Raw genomic sequence first — 17,670 nt, 5'->3', positions numbered from 1 at the left:
TCAGACAATTTTTTTCTAGTGTTTTCATGGAGGTGTAGTTTTCAGAGTTCCTTACTCCATCATTTTTGCTTGCTTATTCAAGTTAGTCTCTAAATAAGATCTGTATGTTGCATTTATATGTCTCTTAATTCTTTTTTAAAATTATAAGTATGTCCTTCTCTCTTTTTATCCTTAATTATGTTTCTTAGTTTGTTTGTAATTGTAAGTATGTCCTTTTTTCCCCCTTGATATTTATTTGTTAAGGAAGCTGCTCATTTGTCTTACAGATTTTTCCATAATTTATATTTTTCTCTTTACATTTCCATGATGTGGTTTAGTATGTTCCTTTGTACCCTACATTTCCTGTAAGTAGGTTGTTAGAAATAGAGGCTGGATCACATTCAGATGTGTGTTTGTTTTGGTAAGAATGCTTTAAAGTTGCTGTTACGTACTTCCTATTGCATCATATTATGAGGCACATACTGTATGGTTTTCTGTCTTATTGTGATGCCATAGCTATGGATAATTGATGTTTAAATAATGATAATATATTAGTCCTTCATTTATCAGCTTGGGTATTTCTACAAAGAAAATCTTCACCGCATCAACTATTTGGTTTCCCTGAAGTACAGTTTGTGTGGAAAGGCATAGTAAATGCATTATTCTTTTGCCTTTATTTATCAGTTTTCGAAAAAAAATGAGCTGGTTGGTAGCATCCTCAGAATATGACCAGTAATTTCTTTTGGTGTTATTAAGGACTTAAGGATTTAAACACATTTCACGTGATTAAGGATTTAAACATATTTTGTGTGATTCACTTCATTTCAGTTATCATTCTTATTAATGTTCAAATTGTCACCTTTTTGCCATATTGGATACCCTTTATGTTGACCCTGAAGTCCTTTCACATAACTTTAGTTCAGTTCACATGACTTATGTCTTTGGGAGCTCCCTTACTTTTATTATTCCATGACAAAATTCTAGGATTAGCTAGTTCCTTTTCTGACCCAGATCAGGATTGAACCATTTCTTAAAGAATCCCTGGTTCTTTTTAGTGGGAATTGGTATTAGGAGGCACTACATGGATGCAAGGATGTTCATTGCTATTGAGTTGATTAATATTTTTTGGATTTTCAGAAGACAGAGTAGGAATAAATATTAGAGTATATGTTTATATGTATACATATATATGTAATATTGTATATTAACCTATTAACATTTATGTAAGTATAACATATTATAAAATATAGTTAAAACAATTAAATATTAATTAGAATGCACAAAGCAGTTTATTTATCTAATATCAGAATACCTTCAGACCTGTTTTTGGAGGCTGTAGTTTTTTTCCCTAGTTTTATTGAAAAATAAATGACGAACGTCACTGTATAGGTTTAAGGCACACAACCTGATGGTTTGATTTGCATATATTGTGACATGAGTACCATAGTAAGTTCAGCTAACATCCATCTTCTCATATAGATATAATAAAAAGAAAAGAAAGAAGAGAAGGAATAAGGAAAAAAACTTCTCCTTGTGATGAGAAAATTTCTCCTGTGTATTACACATCACTGTTAACTCGTCATCCTGTTGTACATTGCATCCTTAGTCTTTTTTATCTTATAACTGGAAGTTTGTACCTTTTAATCACTTTCTTCCTATTCCTCCACACCCTATGCTCTGCCTCTGGTGGTTACCAGATTTGCTTTTCTATGAGTTTGTTTTTGTTTTGCTTTGTTTTTATATTCCACATATAGTTGAAATCATACGATGTTTTTCTCCATCTGATCTATTTTACTTAACATAATGCATTTGAATTCCACCCATGTTCTTGCAAATGGTAGGATTTCCTCAGTTTTTAATAGCTTAGTAATATTCCATTGTATACATGTTTACCACCCCGTACATCTTTCTCTCCATTGATGGACTCTCAGGCTGTTTCCATGTCTTGGCTCTCGTAAATAACACCTGTGAACAAGCAGGTGCAGATATCTTTTTGAGTTTGTGTTATCTTTCCTTTGGCTATATTCCCTGAAGTGGAATTGCTAGATCATATAATTGCTCTAGTTTTAGTTTTTGAGGATACTCCATACTGTTTTCCACAGGGGTTGTTCCTATTTTTAATCCCACCAACAGTGCACAAAAGTTTCCTTTCATCCAAATCCATGCCAGCATTTGTTATCTCTTGTCTTTTTGATTATGGCCATTCTAACACGCATGAGGTCATATCTCAACATAATTTTAGTTGTGCATTTCTGAGAACCTTTCAGTCTTCTTTTTATGTGCTTACTTTTACTTAAGATGTGCAAAACTCGCCCAGTAAAACTTTTGGGCCCCAGTCCTTTTTTTTTTTTTCCTCCATTTTCTCTCTTCTTTTGTAAAAAATGTTTTTAGCTTTTGAATATTATATTTGAAAAGTAACTCATTAGTATGTTGTCACTATACAAACAGAGAATATAGAACTATGTTCTTCTTCCTTCATTCCTAGAACTTTCATTTCTTTCCCTAGAGGTAACCAGTGTCAAAGATTTGGTGAAAACCTTCCATGAATTTAAAGGATTAAAATCCCACTCTGTTATTTACTAATATGGACTTGCACAGTGCTATGAATTTTCATAGTATTATGTATGTATCTACAGTGTTATTCTATGCATTTACACACAATATTAAGTATTATATATGTAAATATTTCTATAAATAATATATACATGAAAATGCAATATCAAACACATGTACCTTACAATGAGTTTATGCCTCATGCATTTTTTAATGTAAAATATGCATAACATAAAATTTACCATGTTAGTCATTTTTAAGTATATAGTTCAGTGGCATTAAATCCATTCAGACTGGTATATAACCATTACCACAGTCTGTCTCCAGCTTTTTTCATCTTCAAAACTGAAGGTCTGTACCCACTAAACAAACAAGAACTCTCCCATTGCCTCCTACCCCAACCCCTGGGAAACACTGCTATACTTTTCTGTCTCTATGAACATGACTGTTCCTATGAATGGAATGATACAGTATTTATGCTTTTGTGACTGACTTATTTCACTTAATATTACATCTTCCTGGTTCATCCATGTTGGATAGCCGAATTTCCCCCTTTTGAAGGCTTAATAATGTTCCATTGTATGTATGTATGTATGTATGTACCACATGATAGCTTCCCACTCATCTGCTGATGGACACTTGGGTTGTTTCCACCTTTTGGCTATTGTAAATAATGCTGTGGACATGGGTGTACAAACATCTGTTTGAATCCCTACTTTCAATTCTTATGGGTATAAGCCCAGATGTGGAATTGCTGAATCATATGGTAATTCTGTATATAATATTTTGAGGACCTATTTTCCATAGTGGTTGAACCATTTTATATTCCCAACAGTGGTTCATAAGCATTCCAATTTCCTCTCATCCTGAGGATTATTTTCTGTTTTGTTTTGTTTTGTTTTTATAATGACCATCCTTTTAGATGTGAAGTGGGATCTCATTATGGTTTTGATTTGCATTTCCCTAAAGAAGTTGAGCATGTTTTTATGCAACTGTTGACCATTTGTATATTCTGTTGAGAGAAATATCTGTTTAAGTCCTTTGCTCATTTCATTTTGGGTTGTTTGTTCGTTGTTGTTTTTTGTTGAATTATACAATTTCTTTATATGTTCTGGATATTAACCCTTTATCTGATATGTGATTTGTAAATATTTTCTCCCATTCCATGGGTTCCTTTTTTTACTCTGTTCATGGTATCCTGTGATGCACAAAAATTTAACTGTGATGTAGTCTATTTGTTTTTTCATGTGTTTCCTATACTTTTTGGTGTCCCATTCAAGAAATCATTACCCATATATATTGCTTTTTAACTTTCTTTTTTATTCATCAATATGTATGTTGGCTTTCTTTCTATATGAAGTCCTATAGCTTCTTACCATTGTTTTTATCAGGCATAGAGTATTCCTAAATACAGAAATATCATTGTTTGTTTCATCTCTCCTATAGTGGTGAATAGTTACATAATGTCCATTGTTTTGTTTTGTTTTTTTGCATGTATGTATTTTACCTCTATGCATATATGTTGCATGTGTGTATATCAGGAAAAAAAACAAACAAAATTTGAAAAGAGTATTTATCCAAATGTTAGAAGTGATGATCTCTGGGCAGCAGGATTAGAAATAGCTTTATTTTTTCTTCTTGCTTATTTGCATTTTTAAATTTTCAATAATAAACTGATATTTTTATCTAATAAAAATGTATAAACAAGTCAGCAAACATAGTAACATCCTTCGATCCAACAATTTTGCCCCAGAATTTATCCAAAAAATTTGTTCTCTCTAAATTAAACAAACAAAAACAACATCTGCTTGAAGTAATTCATATCATTGATGGTATGTTAATGCCATTTAGTAATAGGCTTAGTGTTCAAGTCAGAGCCTACTGCGGTAAAATTTTATATGAGTCTAGATTATTATGCAGCCATAAAAATTAATTTCAGGATGTGTAACACCAGAGGACTGCCCCAAGGTAATGATCTAGGCCAAGGATCATCAAACTTTTTTCTGTGTAGGACTAGAGAGTAAACAGTTTGGGCTTTGGGAGCTCTGTTGCCTTAGTTACAACTACTCAACTCTTATCTTCTGTAGGGTCAAGCAGCCTTAAGTGAATGGGTGTGACCAGACTTGGCCCAAGGGCCCTAGTTTGAGGACCTTCCCGCAAGCCCCCTCCCCATCAAAGCACATGGATGAGGCCAGGAGGAGGAAGGCAGTGGAGGTGGTAGGCCAGGGTATTCATTTTAACTTTTCTTTAATGTTTTTATTTTTAATACATTTAAATGAAATTATAGGTAGTACGAACATGGCTTATGCACAGTAGTTGTTTTGCAGTTGCAGATGCTCCTGGTTTTGATTGACTTCCTTATCTCGATAGGCCTTTCTCGTAAGTTTTACTACATTTGTCCCGCATTCTTTCCTAGGGGAAGAAAATGTAATTGCTGTTCCTCTGGGAAGTCGAAGTGTAAGAATCACAGTGAAAGGACCAGCACATCTTTGTAAGTACAATTTATCCTAACATGTTTTTATTTCCTGGTAGTTTATTTAGCCAAAAAAAAAAAAAAAAAACCAACTTTCTTCGTGTTAATGGGTAGATAGGAAAATATCTCAAGGATTTTGCCAATCACTCTGAAATTATCTATATCACTAGGGAATGATCAATACTGTGAATTTTTCTGTTCTCATGTCCCAGTGTTTGGAAATATACCAGTTTGGGTTTAATCTCCTCGAGGGAGAGGAAATCAAGTTGTATGGGAAATAAACTATTTTTATGAGGAGAGTAGAATAGTATTCGAGAGTTTTCTGGAAATTCCAAAGGTTTGGGACAAAAATTATTTAAAAAAATTTTTTTAAAAAAACACAGAACCGTATCAGTGATTATAACTGAAAAGTATAAGCTTTGTTGCCAACACATTGCAAGGTCAGGTCCAGGGACAGTGAAAACAAACACTGGTTTCCCAGAATATGGACTTTGAATTGATAGAAGATTGCCACTATATCGTTTCTTTGGCCAAACTCAGATGGCGTCTCCTCTTGTTCTTTGGTCTCTTAGGACCTAACGGAACAGGAAAGAGCAGTTTGTCTGTTTCTTTCCCAAGGTCTCCTTGTGGCCAGAGGCAGGACTTTCTTGTTGCTTCTGCAGGAGAATGAGTCTCTGCCAAGACTGGCTCCCTGGCCTTGAAAAAGTGTACTGAGTTCAGCCATCTCTTTCCATAAAAGTACAAAACAGTACTTAAAAACGATTTTAAAGCTATGCAAATCAAGGTCCATGGGATCAAAGTGCTACATAGATTGCCTTTTTATCTTTTTTTTTTAAAAAGATTTTGGACTTGTAAAATTTTCTCTGGGCCACAAGCATCAAATGTTTTTGGTAGCTTTTAAGTGTGTGTGTGTGTGTGTGTGTATTTTGAATTTCAGAGTAATATTCCAACCAGAAATGTTCTTTGAGAAAAGTTTAAGTCAAAATGTTTAGGTAAATTTAACATAGATTAAAATCTTGAAAAAACAAGAAATTCTGTAGTACATGGGAATCTCAATCAGAGAAGCAAGAGAATATCTTTGGGGCAGTAAGGGTGAACCATTGTTTGAAAGCCCCCCCCCCTTTTTTTTTAACCCATAACTTTATTTTATCAATTAGGACTAAAAGGGTGGGACCACTTTTTTTTTTTTTAACTAAAATTCTATAATGTTTACAGTCCTGTAATGGACACTGTATTCAAGGCTTTCTCTATGAGGAAAGAGCAAAACTTTTACAAAGGTTTGTAAAATGGCTTAAAGCCTACATCTCTTGATGAGAGTAAATTTTCATCCTTATAAGCGTGAACTTGATTTTTGAAAATAGGAAAAAAAAAAAAAACATTCAGATCCAAATTTTGTAAATCATTGGAGGGCTCCCATTGGCACATATGGTTTGGGATTCAAAAATATGGACCGTTGAATCTTAAAAGTAGCACCATTCATAATAAACCTAAAGTGAAAACCACCCAAGTCCACCAGTTGATGGCCAGATGAGTAGACTGTGGCGCACGTAGAATATTATTTAGCCGTAACAAAGACTGAAACACCACACATGCTCCCCATGGATGGTTCCTGAAAACATGATGCTGTGTGAAAGAAACCAGTTGCGAAAGGCCACATGTGATTCCACTTATATAAAATGTCCAGAATAAGCAAATCTATGGAGACAGAAAGTAGCTTGGTGGTTGCCTGGGGCTAGGGGAAGTCAGTTGGTGGGGAGATGGGGGCCTGGCTGCTGGCGGGTATAGGGTTTCTTTTGGGGATGACAAAAATGTTCTAAGCTTAGATCTCGTGATATTTTCACAGCTCTGTGAATATACTGAAATCGTTAAGCTGGGTTATAAATGGGCGAATTTTACGGTATGTGGATTTTATGGCATATCAAAAAGATGTTTAAAAAAATATTCAGTGACTGGGCCCAGTTTTCTCATGATGCTAAAGGCAGTTCCCCATAATTCGGCTTCCAAACCAGAGGACGTAGACAGCAAACAGAGTAAGCCAAGACAAGTATGTGGTGGCAACATACTCATTTACATGCAAATATGTTCTGGCATATTAAGCAAAACTTTATACTCAAAACTGGCACTGTTCCAAGAACAGAGCTCAGAAATGTTGCCGTGTCTCCAAAGGTGACAGAATTGTTGCTTGGAATATTTCTCCTCTGAACCGTCTTGCAGTTGGCTCTGGAAGGGTTCCCGAAAGTGATCCTTCTCCACTGATGAACAGAACTGGCTTCATTTACAAAGGGTTTCGTTAACATTTCTGAACATCTAAATATAGAAGTGGTTTTATTTTCTCGATTTATACAACTGTTTTCTTAATTTTTTTATTTGAAACGAAGATATGTTCCTGAAATAAAGCTTACTTGGCTGTAATAAATCATACTTTTAAGATCTGTATTAACTACAGCTCTCCAAAAGGCTAACATCCTAAAGAACTTAGAACACCCCATAATGTTAGTGTCACTTTCTTTGCCACGGGATGGAAGGTCTATCTTACCTATTGCCTGGAGGTGTATAGATCCTAAATTTCCAATCCTGTTCCACGCCTGACCCCAGCATTATCCCAATGGCATAGTCCCGAATTTCCCTAACACTTCAAAAATGGAGGCCCTAAGAAGATTCCTGCAAAAGAGATTTTACTGTAGCAAAATTCAGCGTTGAGTATGTTTGGTTAGCAATAGACTTGGGAAGCCAAGACGTCATACACGGAAAACCTCCGCCTCACCCAGAACTTCATCACACTGGCTTTCTTGTCAACCCAGTTGTCAGAATCATTTGTATCCGTGAACTCGGCCTTCACCCAATCACTTCCCCTGTCTCTGTTCCCCTCCTTCTGACCCCGTTACACAACAGAGGTCAGAGCCCCTGGCTTCCACCGCCTGTGTATGCTGCTCTGTGTGACCTGCAGAGCTGGAAGCCTTTTGGAAGTTACAGCCATGAAGACATTTTATCATAAGCATATGGATAATTAGATAGTGGACTTGGATAATTCACATGCACTTGAAAACTGGCTTTGCCCCTTGAGCTCTCATGTCCTTGCCACTCAAGGTCTTGGACGCCGCTCAAAGTGATAAAAGAGACTTGACACCAAAACACGAAACACGAGGACTGGACTAACAGAAATGCTGGCCTTTGGTTTTAGAGGGTGGCTGTCCTGCTGGTCTTCCTTCCTCCCAGATTCTGACATCCCCCCGTAGCTCTGCGGTCTGATGGCACTCGGGACGCTGCAGCCCAGAAGGCTAACGCCGTGCAGTCCTGACCCCAGCACAGAACATTTTTTTGAATTTAGTCAGCTCATTTCAGGCTGAACTCAGCCTAGAAGCCCGGTGTTTTGCAGGCCTCCTGGGAGGATGGATTTTGTCCAGCTTCCCTCCGTGTCCCTGATAAGGCCACAAGGCTCACGGCGTCTGCGCCTTTCCGTCAGAGGGATAATCCACCCGGGGACGGACTTCTCACCCTCTCTGGCTCTCCTTCTCATTTCTCCTGACAGCTCACTTTATAACACTCAGTTTTATATCTTCATTGGAACTAGGAAATGAAGTTAATCTCACACTTTCCAAAAATCTACTGCGGTCATGGAGATCAGGGCCAACGTGGTTGGGGTTCCGTGTGCCTGTGAGCAGCCGGCAGTATTCTTCGACCACTAATGATTCCTGCAGATCGAGGAGCTCCTGTCCAGCCTTGGAGGGTTCCCAGAAAATTTCCCAGCCTGCCTGTCAGACGTAATCAGGGATGTCTCTTTATGCCTGTTACACAGTCTGTCCGGGGACGCTTGGATTCCGGCAGGTGCTCCCGGGGCAGAGAGAAATCAATGGAAAAGAGCCAAGAACAGCCACATGCAGATGGCAGACCCCAGTGCCAGACGGTTTTGTTGTGTTTCATCAGCTTTCCTGGGGTTCGGGTTCTGTTGTGTCCTTTGTTCAAGGTGGTCAAAGAACCATTGATAGCCACAAACCAAGTGTAGGTTTCAGAGTAGAAGAGCACCTGCGGGACTGTGGCTCTGAGGCCACATTTTAGAAATAAGGCAGCAAAAGCCCGAGGCTTGGAGATAGAGCTGAGGTCAGAAATGCAGGTGCCCCACCCCCTAGCCTGGCTTTTTTTTTTTTTTTTTTTTTTTAAACAAAAATTGCCTCTTTCAACCTCAGACCAGATCCACTAAGGATGATGATATTTACACAATGAAAGGGGGAACAAAGGAGGAAAGAAAAATCTTTTAAATAAAGTACATCGTTTCTTGGCTTTTTAGCTAAGATCTAGTGTAAATAAAGTAGAAATGCTATTTGGGTTAAACCATGACCATTTTCTGTAGGAGATCTAAAAGCTCTTCCGTTCCTATAAAAGCAAATGTGAATAAAGCAGTAACGGGTGGGACAGAGATTGGTGGTGATATCAGGGTTCCATATCTTCATCGTGGCGATATGTGGTAGATGCCATTGAAAGTGGTACAAATGCTCACGTTGTAGCAATGACAGTTTCCTGGCGTTGATACTATACTCTAGTGACCTAAGATGTAACCATGTTTTGGGGTAAAACTGGATAAACTCTACAGAGGACCTCGTTACTATCTTGGTGTCTTCCTGTGCATCTATGATTATTTCAATCAAAAAAAGTTTATTATTTTTAAAAAAGGAAACTCAGAATTCATGGTGATTTTTGTCTAAATAAAAGACTGGGTTTAAGATCTTCCCAGCAATGATCAAATGAGGAACATATCTTTTACTTTGAATAATACCAGCATCATGAAAAATAGGAAGAAAGAGACATTTTCTCTTTCCCCTGTAGAAACGGCTCCAAAGAGTTGGGAAGACCTAATTGGGCCTAACCAATGGGGTTGGGACCTGTCTAGTTTAGCTGCGGGCGACTCAGAAGCTCACATGTGTGTTCCACCAACCCGAGTCAATGCAACCGAGTGGATATCCTGATCCTGTGTTGATATCATACGCTGATACATGTAGTGAGTTATTTTTTGAAATAGAATGCTTTGGAGACAGCTCTCTCATTTAAATTCTCTTTTCAAATTTTAGTTATTGAATCAAAGACACTTCAAGGAAACAAAAAAGAACACAGCTTTAACAGCCCCGGAGTTTTTGTCATAGAAAACACCACAGTTGAATTCCAGAGGGGCTCAGAGAGGCAGACCTTTAAGATTCCAGGACCTCTGATGGCTGATTTCATCTTCAAGGTAGGAGGAGCCCCTTTCCCAGGGGCCTGCCTCATAAGCTCTGCACATCCCGAATTTCCAGGACGTGCGGTGTGTTCCGCAGAAAGTCATCAGTCATAATTTCTGCACAAAGTGTCTCATGGATACTTCCAACACGGTGGTGGGTTCCTAAACTCTGTTCGTCTCTCTCCGGTGTCTGCTGCTCGAGCCCACTAGTTAAGAAACAAACTTCACTCAAGCAGGGGTGAGATTGTTTTCGCATCGGTAGACTCCAGTGGTGTTCAGCCTCTAGAAGTTTTAAACCTCTAGATAGAGTTCGGTGAAAATGGTCCACGGTTAAACGGTCACCATGCCGCTGTGTGTGCTCTCTCTCCGCTAGCAGAGCACAGCAGGGGAGCTGGATGCCCAGCACTTCCCTTCTTTCTTTGTTTTCTCAGTGGTCTCATTACTCAGGCTTGTCGACCGCGGTCACCAGGGAGCCTTCTAAGAACTCTTCTTGTGTGTAATCAGGAGCCTGTGTCCCCTTCCCGGGGGAATCGGGGAGCATCTGTCCTCAGTCAGTGGATATGGAGAGCAGTGGCTGATAAGTTCCAAGTGACACAGTGTGAAAATTCTGGTAAAATTAAAAATATCTCAGATATGAGAAAAGGAAAGGATGTTTCCATGGGTCATTTTGTCCCATCCCTTTTCGGAAACTCCTTCCAAATGGAAATGGAGGAAAGAAAGTAGCCCTCCTTGCCAGGAATGGCTTTACCTATCAAAGACCCAGTGCCTTCCAAAAGAACTGTCCGTGTGCCACGTAGTAACCTGTCAAAGAACGTTCCTGGTCACACACCCGTGTCCATGCTCCCAACTCCGCCTGCGTATGGCCAGCCAAGTGTTGAGCTGCGCAGTGTTGTGGCTTCGAAATTTTGAGTTTTAAATGGTCAACATTTAAAAATCGAGGATTGTAACATAAAAATGCCAGTGTTTTTTTTTTTTCCCTACTTCTCATTAAAAATGGGAAGATCTGGGGCGCCTGGGTGGCTCAGTGGGTTAAAGCCTCTGCCTTCGGCTCAGGTCATGATCCCAGTGTCCTGGGATCGAGCCCCACATCACACTCTCTGCTCAGCAGGGAGCCTGCTTCCACCTCTCTCTCTGCCTACCTCTGCCTACTTGTGATCTCTCTCTCTCTCTGTCAAATAAATAAATAAAATATTTATAAAAAAAAATGGGAAGATCTGACTGCTCGCTTGCCCGTGGTCATGGCAGGAGCTGGCTGCCGCTGGGGACCAGCAGCTTTCCCATCAGGGCACACAGTTTCCTTTGCCGTGGTCCACACCGCTCCCTATTGTGTTCCCGACATTGGAGGCATGGGCGTCATTTCACACACCTGCCATCCGTAGATCTTTAAGTGACTTCCGCCTCAGATCCTAAAAGCATCAACCCAGGGTTATTCTTGGACAATAGCAGTGGGAAAGGCTTTGGGGAAGCCAGAGCTGTCATCTGTCTTTCCTTTCTCTTTCTCTCTGGTGCATTATGCATACCTTCTTCACTTGTTTTGCTCCCTTAGGGTTTGCCCATCTGATTTCCAGACAGTAACACACACACACACACACACACACACACACACATGCATACACGTGCCCACAGCACCCCCCCCCTTTTTTTTCTGTCCTCATTTCATTCCTCCTCAGACAACCTGTGTTCATCTCGAGTCAACTCGGAGCTCTCTGCGTAGGACCCGTTAGTAAAACGATGGAACCGGAAGAAGAGCCACAAAAATGACCATTTCAAGACACTGTTTGGTCGCAGTGCCAGCGGGAAAGAACATTGTTTATTGAGTCCGTGCTTCACCGCGCACGCGCACATACACCGTATATTTCTGCGTGTGTGTGTGTGTTCGCATTTTTTAAAGCTCTGGTTGGGCGCCTGGGTGGCTCAGTGGGTTAAGCTGCTGCCTTCGGCTCAGGTCATGATCTCAGGATTCTGGGATCGAGCCCCGCATCGGGCTCTCTGCTCAGCGGGGAGCCTGCTTCCTCCTTTCTCTCTCTCTGCCTGCTTCTCTGCCTACCTGTGATCTCTCTCTGTCAAATAAATAAATAAAATCTTTAAAAAAAAAAAAAAAAAAAAAAAAAAAAAAAAAAAAAAAAAAAAAAAGCTCTGGTTACACCCTGCACTGAAAACATGAAAAAACAACGCTTCTTTTAGAGGGGTTTAGCGCTTTGGGGGCGTGATCTTAGCTTTACTTAGAATATTCCAATGCTTGAAACAATTCTTAAAGAGAAGAATACAGCCCTGTATCACTTGCCGAATTAAAAATTGTTTTACACTTTCTTGCCCAAATGGCACGTTCCCCTCTTAAGGGAGTACATTTCAGTAGCACATCGGCCGAGTGCGAATTAGTACTGTCTTCTGTTCTCCACTCTGGGTTCTGGTTTCCTCAGATTTAATAAACAATCCTGGGCCTTCACTTCAACCCCCGGGAAGCTTTTGACCTCTCCTGACTGAAAGGTTTTTAAATATGGATATACCCACAGAGAAGGCATTACACACAACCGTCTGACTCACGTGGAACTCGAGGCTGATTCTCATGCCTCCCGCCATTCACCTCCACAGATCCTGTGTGCATCTGGTGGGAGAGAATTCGGCGAAATCAGACACGGTGATGACGCAGGAATGAGTCTGATGTTGTTTTTCCCCCGACTTCTAAGCCTGCCCAGATAGTGTAGGTTTCTAGGAAATACACGTTTCCATTGGTCACCTTCTCTCTTCTCCCCTCCCCTCCCTTATCCTCCCCTAACCTCCCCTCCCCTCCCCTCCCCTATCCTTTCCTCTCTCTCCCCTCCCCTCCCCTCCCCTCTCCTCCCCTCCCCTCCCCTCCCTTCCTCTCCCTTCCCCTCCCCCCTCCTCTCCTCTCTCTCTCCTCCCATCCCCTCCCTTCCCTTCCCCTCCCTTATCCTCCCCTCCCCTCCCCTATCATCTCCTCTCTCTCCCCTCCCCTCCCCTCCCCTTCCCTCCCTTCCCCTCCCTTATCCTCCCCTCCCGTAACCTCCCCTCCCCTCCCCTCCCCTCCCCTATCATTTCCTCTCTCTCCCCTTCCCTCTCCTCCCCTCCCCCCTCCCCTCCCCTCCCTTCCTCTCCCTTCCCCTCCCCCCTCCTCTCCTCTCTCTCCCCTCCCCTCCCCTCCCTTCCCTTCCCCTCCCTTATTCTCCCCTCCCCTCCCCTATTCTCTCCTCTCTCTCCCCTCCCCTCCCCTCCCCTCCCTTCCCCTCCCTTATCCTCCCCTCCCCTCCCCTCCCCTCCCCTCCCCTATCCTTTCCTCTCTCTCCCCTCCCCTCTCCTCCCCTCCCCCCTCCTCTCCTCTCTCTCCCCTCCCCTCCGTTATCCTCCCCTCCCCTCCCCTCCCCTCCCCTCCTCTCTCTTCCTTTCCCCTCCTCTCCTTTCCCCTCCTCTCTCTTCCTTTCCCCTCCTCTCCTCTCTCTCCTCTCCCCCATCCTCTCCTCTCTCTCCCCACCCCCCTCCCCTCCCTTCCCCCCCCCTCCCTTCCCCCCGCCCCTCCCCCTCCCCTCCTATCTTCTCTTTCTTTTCTTTCCCTGGGAGCACGATAGTATGACCCGGCCTGTGTTATTGCTAAGGTGGGGAGCTTTGCTTCCACTCCTGTTTTCAAGGCTCATCACGCAGTCGAATCCTGGCTGGGCTTCGAGGGGGAGGTTCAAACTGCAGGCAGGTCGCTGATGGCGGTCAGCCGTGTGTCTCGCTGTATCTCTTTCCCATGCCCATCAACCAAGAGCCGCTGGTCTAAAAATGGAGCACCCGACTCAGCCCGAGGCTGCGTCATGCACACAGGCTCTGCCCGCCCAGTGCTAACGTGGCCCAGTCCTGGGTGCGTCGAGGGATACCGAGGCACACTCCTCCATTTGCTCGTAGAGGAGACCTTTCCTTCGTGGACTTTTAATAAACAGACTGTTGACGACCCCTCTCTTCTGACACTGTCAGTGACTTCCAAAGACATCAGTGGGATGGTAGGTTCGTTTGTCGTATTGTCCAGATCCTAAAACCCGGCAAGTCACTGCGCCAAGGAGACCAAGGTTTTTTTTTTAACTTTTTCAGAAGCTACATTTTCATGATTGGACCATTCTTGAAAATGGCATTTTATTTTTCTCCCCAGTGGGTTTCTCATTATAGGTTCTTGTTTTCCTGAATGATTTGTGTTTTTCGTGGATGTCACAGCACTGCGGAGTCACGGTGTTTTGCGTGCGAGCCCCTGAAGTATTATTTCGCTTTGTGAATGTGTGTGTATGCCGCCACCAGGTAGCAGTAGAGAGTCCCGCACAAGGACGTCGTGCCCTGTGCCCTGCGGATGGGAGGGTAGGAAAGGCGCGGTCTGTTCAGTGAGAATTTCCGGAAACTGTGCATCTGTGAGTAGACGCTTGTGAATGTGAACTTGAAGTGTGTGCCCACGAGACCAAAACGAAATGGCTTTGGGAAAGACAGCTCTTTCCATGCTTCCCTATTGGTAACTCCGTGGTAGCTCTCCCTCTCTGACAACATCTCCATCTTCCGGGAGAGAAAACATGTCCTCTTTCTCGTGGTCTGGAATCTTCCGTTGTGTTCCAGACGTCTCTCCTCTTCCCCCCGGTTGCGTATTTTGTGTGTCTGTAGGAAACTGTTTTCTGATGCTCTTCCCGCTCGTGTTCAGCGAGGCGAGCCTCTGCCTTCCGTGTCCCCAACTCGGCCCTGGGTACGCATTGCGTTCTCTCCTCGCACAATCCCTCTTTCTCGGGGCAGTTTCCACAGCGCGGCTCCCTGATGCGGGTATGCGAGGGATTGAAACCGCCTGTTTTCCTTGATCAAAGAACGGGCTATAGCCTTGCCAGGTGGTGCAGATGGTGACTGCGCAGCGGCCTTCACAGGTATTTCAAATCACAGCAAGACACAATTTTTAGGGTCGGTGCCTGTATCAGTTTCCTGAGGCCACTGCAAAGACACTCTCAGCTGGGTGACTTCAGTGACAAATCGTAGACAGATTGTAGGTCTGGAGGCCGCAAGCCCAAGATCAAGGTGTCGGCAGGACTGGTTCCTTCGGAGGGCGGCGGGAGAGTGTGTTTCCTGCCTCACGCCCTCAGCCGCTTCTGTGCTCAGGCCTTCTCCCTCAGCCGTGACCGTGCGCGTCTGTCTCGAGGCCGAGCTCCCCCGTTCTCTAAGGACACCCGTCCTACTGGATCGGACCCACCCTGATGGCCTCGCCCCATCTTGACTGGATCCCCAAAGACCCTGTTTCTGACGAAGACTGCATTTTGAGGAGCTGTGGGTGAACACGGCAACATATCTTTCAGGGGAGGGGGGGACACCATTCAACCCCTAACAGCACCCGAAGGAAAAGCAGCTTTACCTGTTTCATCCTGCCTCTCAGTCAGAATTCCCCTCCACCGGAGTGTTTGCCGCTAACCACGGAGACTCTGGGAGCCTCCCCTGACGTTTGCTGCCATGTGGGCAGTTGCGGGAAGTTTTCGTGGTGAAAGCGGTTCTGATACTGTTCCAGGAGGTACCAGAATGCACAGCTGAGCTCTATGTGTAACCCGCACGCACGCACTCATGGTCAACTTTTGATCATTGAGGTTGGATCTTCTTCCTCCCCCTCCTGCTCCCTCTCCCACCCCCTTCTTCATCTTTGGTTCAGACTTATGTCTGGAGCATCAGACTGATGGAGGGAAGTAAGGTTTTTCCTGAACTGATTCAGCTCCCGTCAGGGTCAAGGCCAAGCTTGGACACAGAGTCTCAGGGTTTCCTCTTCAGGAGAGAGGGGATGCCCACCGCCCCATAGGCTGAGCCGTGGGCTTCGCGTCCTCCGTGCCTTGTGCTCTGGAGGCGCGTGGCCTGGAGTGCGGGGGTCCAGCAGGGATGTGCGGGGAGACGGCAGGAGGAGGCTAGGCGCCGAGACACACGTGATGAGGGCGGTCCCTCTCCAGAGCAGGGAAGCACATCAACCAAGGTTTCAAAGTCAGAAAAGAAGCTTTTGCTCCCGTCCCCATGGAGAAATGAGGAAGGTGCCCTGTAGGGGATCTACTTCCTTCGGCCACAACCTGGAGAAGCCCCCTCAGGATGAAACGGGCTCTAGTGTGCACAGTAGCCGCAGGTTGAGGGTGTGTGCAGCTCCCTGGAGGCTCTCTCGGCCCTCACGCGGCATGGAAGGTATCTGGAAAATTCCCTGTGCTCCTCGCTGGCCAAGCTTGGAGGAGCTGACCCCGTGGGGGCAAGATGACCCTGTCGCGGAGGGGTAAGGGTAGAGCTTCCATACGTACTACTTTGTTCAGAAAAGACCATGTTATGCTTGAGGCCCTGGCTTAGTCTTTCCTTCCACCGTCGGAGCCCTCCTGGCTTAGGCAGGAGAGCGTATGGTCTCCCTGGGGAAGGGGCTGTGAGCCCCAGGCCAGGGGGTGGGCAGGAGGCACCAGCACGCCACAGAGAGCCTGCAGCGCCAGCAGCGTGTGGGATGGGCAGGTGGTTGGAGGAGCCCCCTCCGCTGGCCGGCAGAGCGCGCAGCGGAGTTCACTGACTCAAAGGCTCCCTGCGGTCCTCCCAGAGGCTCAAGGGACAAGGAGCCCAGCTCTGGGCCCAAGGACAGGATGGGGACATACACACATAGATCCAAGCTGTCCCCCCATCCGGACTCTAATGTCCCAGGTGGAAAACCACCATGGAGGAGACGGGTCTGAAGGACAGGACCCCTGAAAGACGGACCATGTCCCCACCCGATAGGGCGTTACCCATAGAGATGCAATGTCACATGTCAACTTGTACTTGTCCTTGCCCTGCCTTTGGGGGAGGAAGCTACCATGCAGAGAAGACAAGGTCTGCAAGCCCATTAGGATTTTTTTTTCCTTGTGAAGCATTGCAGCTGGGAGAATTTCTTCTCAGGAGCCCCACAGACCTTTATCAACTCTCGATAAGAGGGTCAGGGGCTCGCTCTAAACCATTCCCTGGGCCTTCATCCTTCTGGGTTCTTCAAGAAGCAGATACCAAAGAGGATTAGACACGCAAGACGTTGAGGAGCGGGATGTCCCTGAGGAAGAGGCAGGACAGAGCGGAGCAGGAGCAGAGGGAGGCTGGGAGAGCCGCCCGCTGCAGGGAAGCTCTGACCCCAAGCAGAGGAAGGAGGGACTCAGGACAGTCGGGTGGGAGCGCCTGGGATTGCAGAGCGGTTCTAGAGAATTCAGCAAGGCTGCAGGGGAGGCTCTGAGCCAAAGTCATCTATCCTGTGACACAGAGTCTCCCAGGAAATGGCCTCCTCCTGGGTGGGAGCAGCCAGTGGGGCCAGGGATGGGCACAGCTGGTCAGGTGCACTGGGTGCGGTCGTCTGAGCGAGAGGCACGTTCTCACGGGCCCCACATCTGGCGAGGCAGCTGTGCCCGCCATGATCACGTGGGACCCTCAGGCGCTACCAAAGACTCATCATGGCAGAGGAATGAGCACTGGGACAAGA

The 17,670-nt window shown here is 44.5% G+C and overlaps 1 protein-coding gene across 3 annotated transcripts in view; it reads left to right on the top strand.

The window, feature by feature from the left end:
- The window catches only part of ADAMTSL3 (ADAMTS like 3), a 336,446-nt gene that overhangs the window by 180,262 nt on the left and 138,514 nt on the right, over positions 1-17,670 (top strand). For all 3 annotated transcript variants that reach the window (XM_032341952.1, XM_032341950.1, XM_032341951.1), the window contains exons 8-9: positions 4,949-5,023; positions 10,069-10,226. In XM_032341952.1, coding sequence (XP_032197843.1) covers positions 4,949-5,023; positions 10,069-10,226 — 233 coding nt within the window. The remainder of the gene's footprint in view (positions 1-4,948; positions 5,024-10,068; positions 10,227-17,670) is intronic.

Source organism: Mustela erminea, chromosome 5 (genome assembly GCF_009829155.1).
Source record: "Mustela erminea isolate mMusErm1 chromosome 5, mMusErm1.Pri, whole genome shotgun sequence".
NCBI lineage: Eukaryota > Metazoa > Chordata > Mammalia > Carnivora > Mustelidae > Mustela > Mustela erminea.
This window is presented reverse-complemented; position numbering and strand designations above follow the sequence as displayed.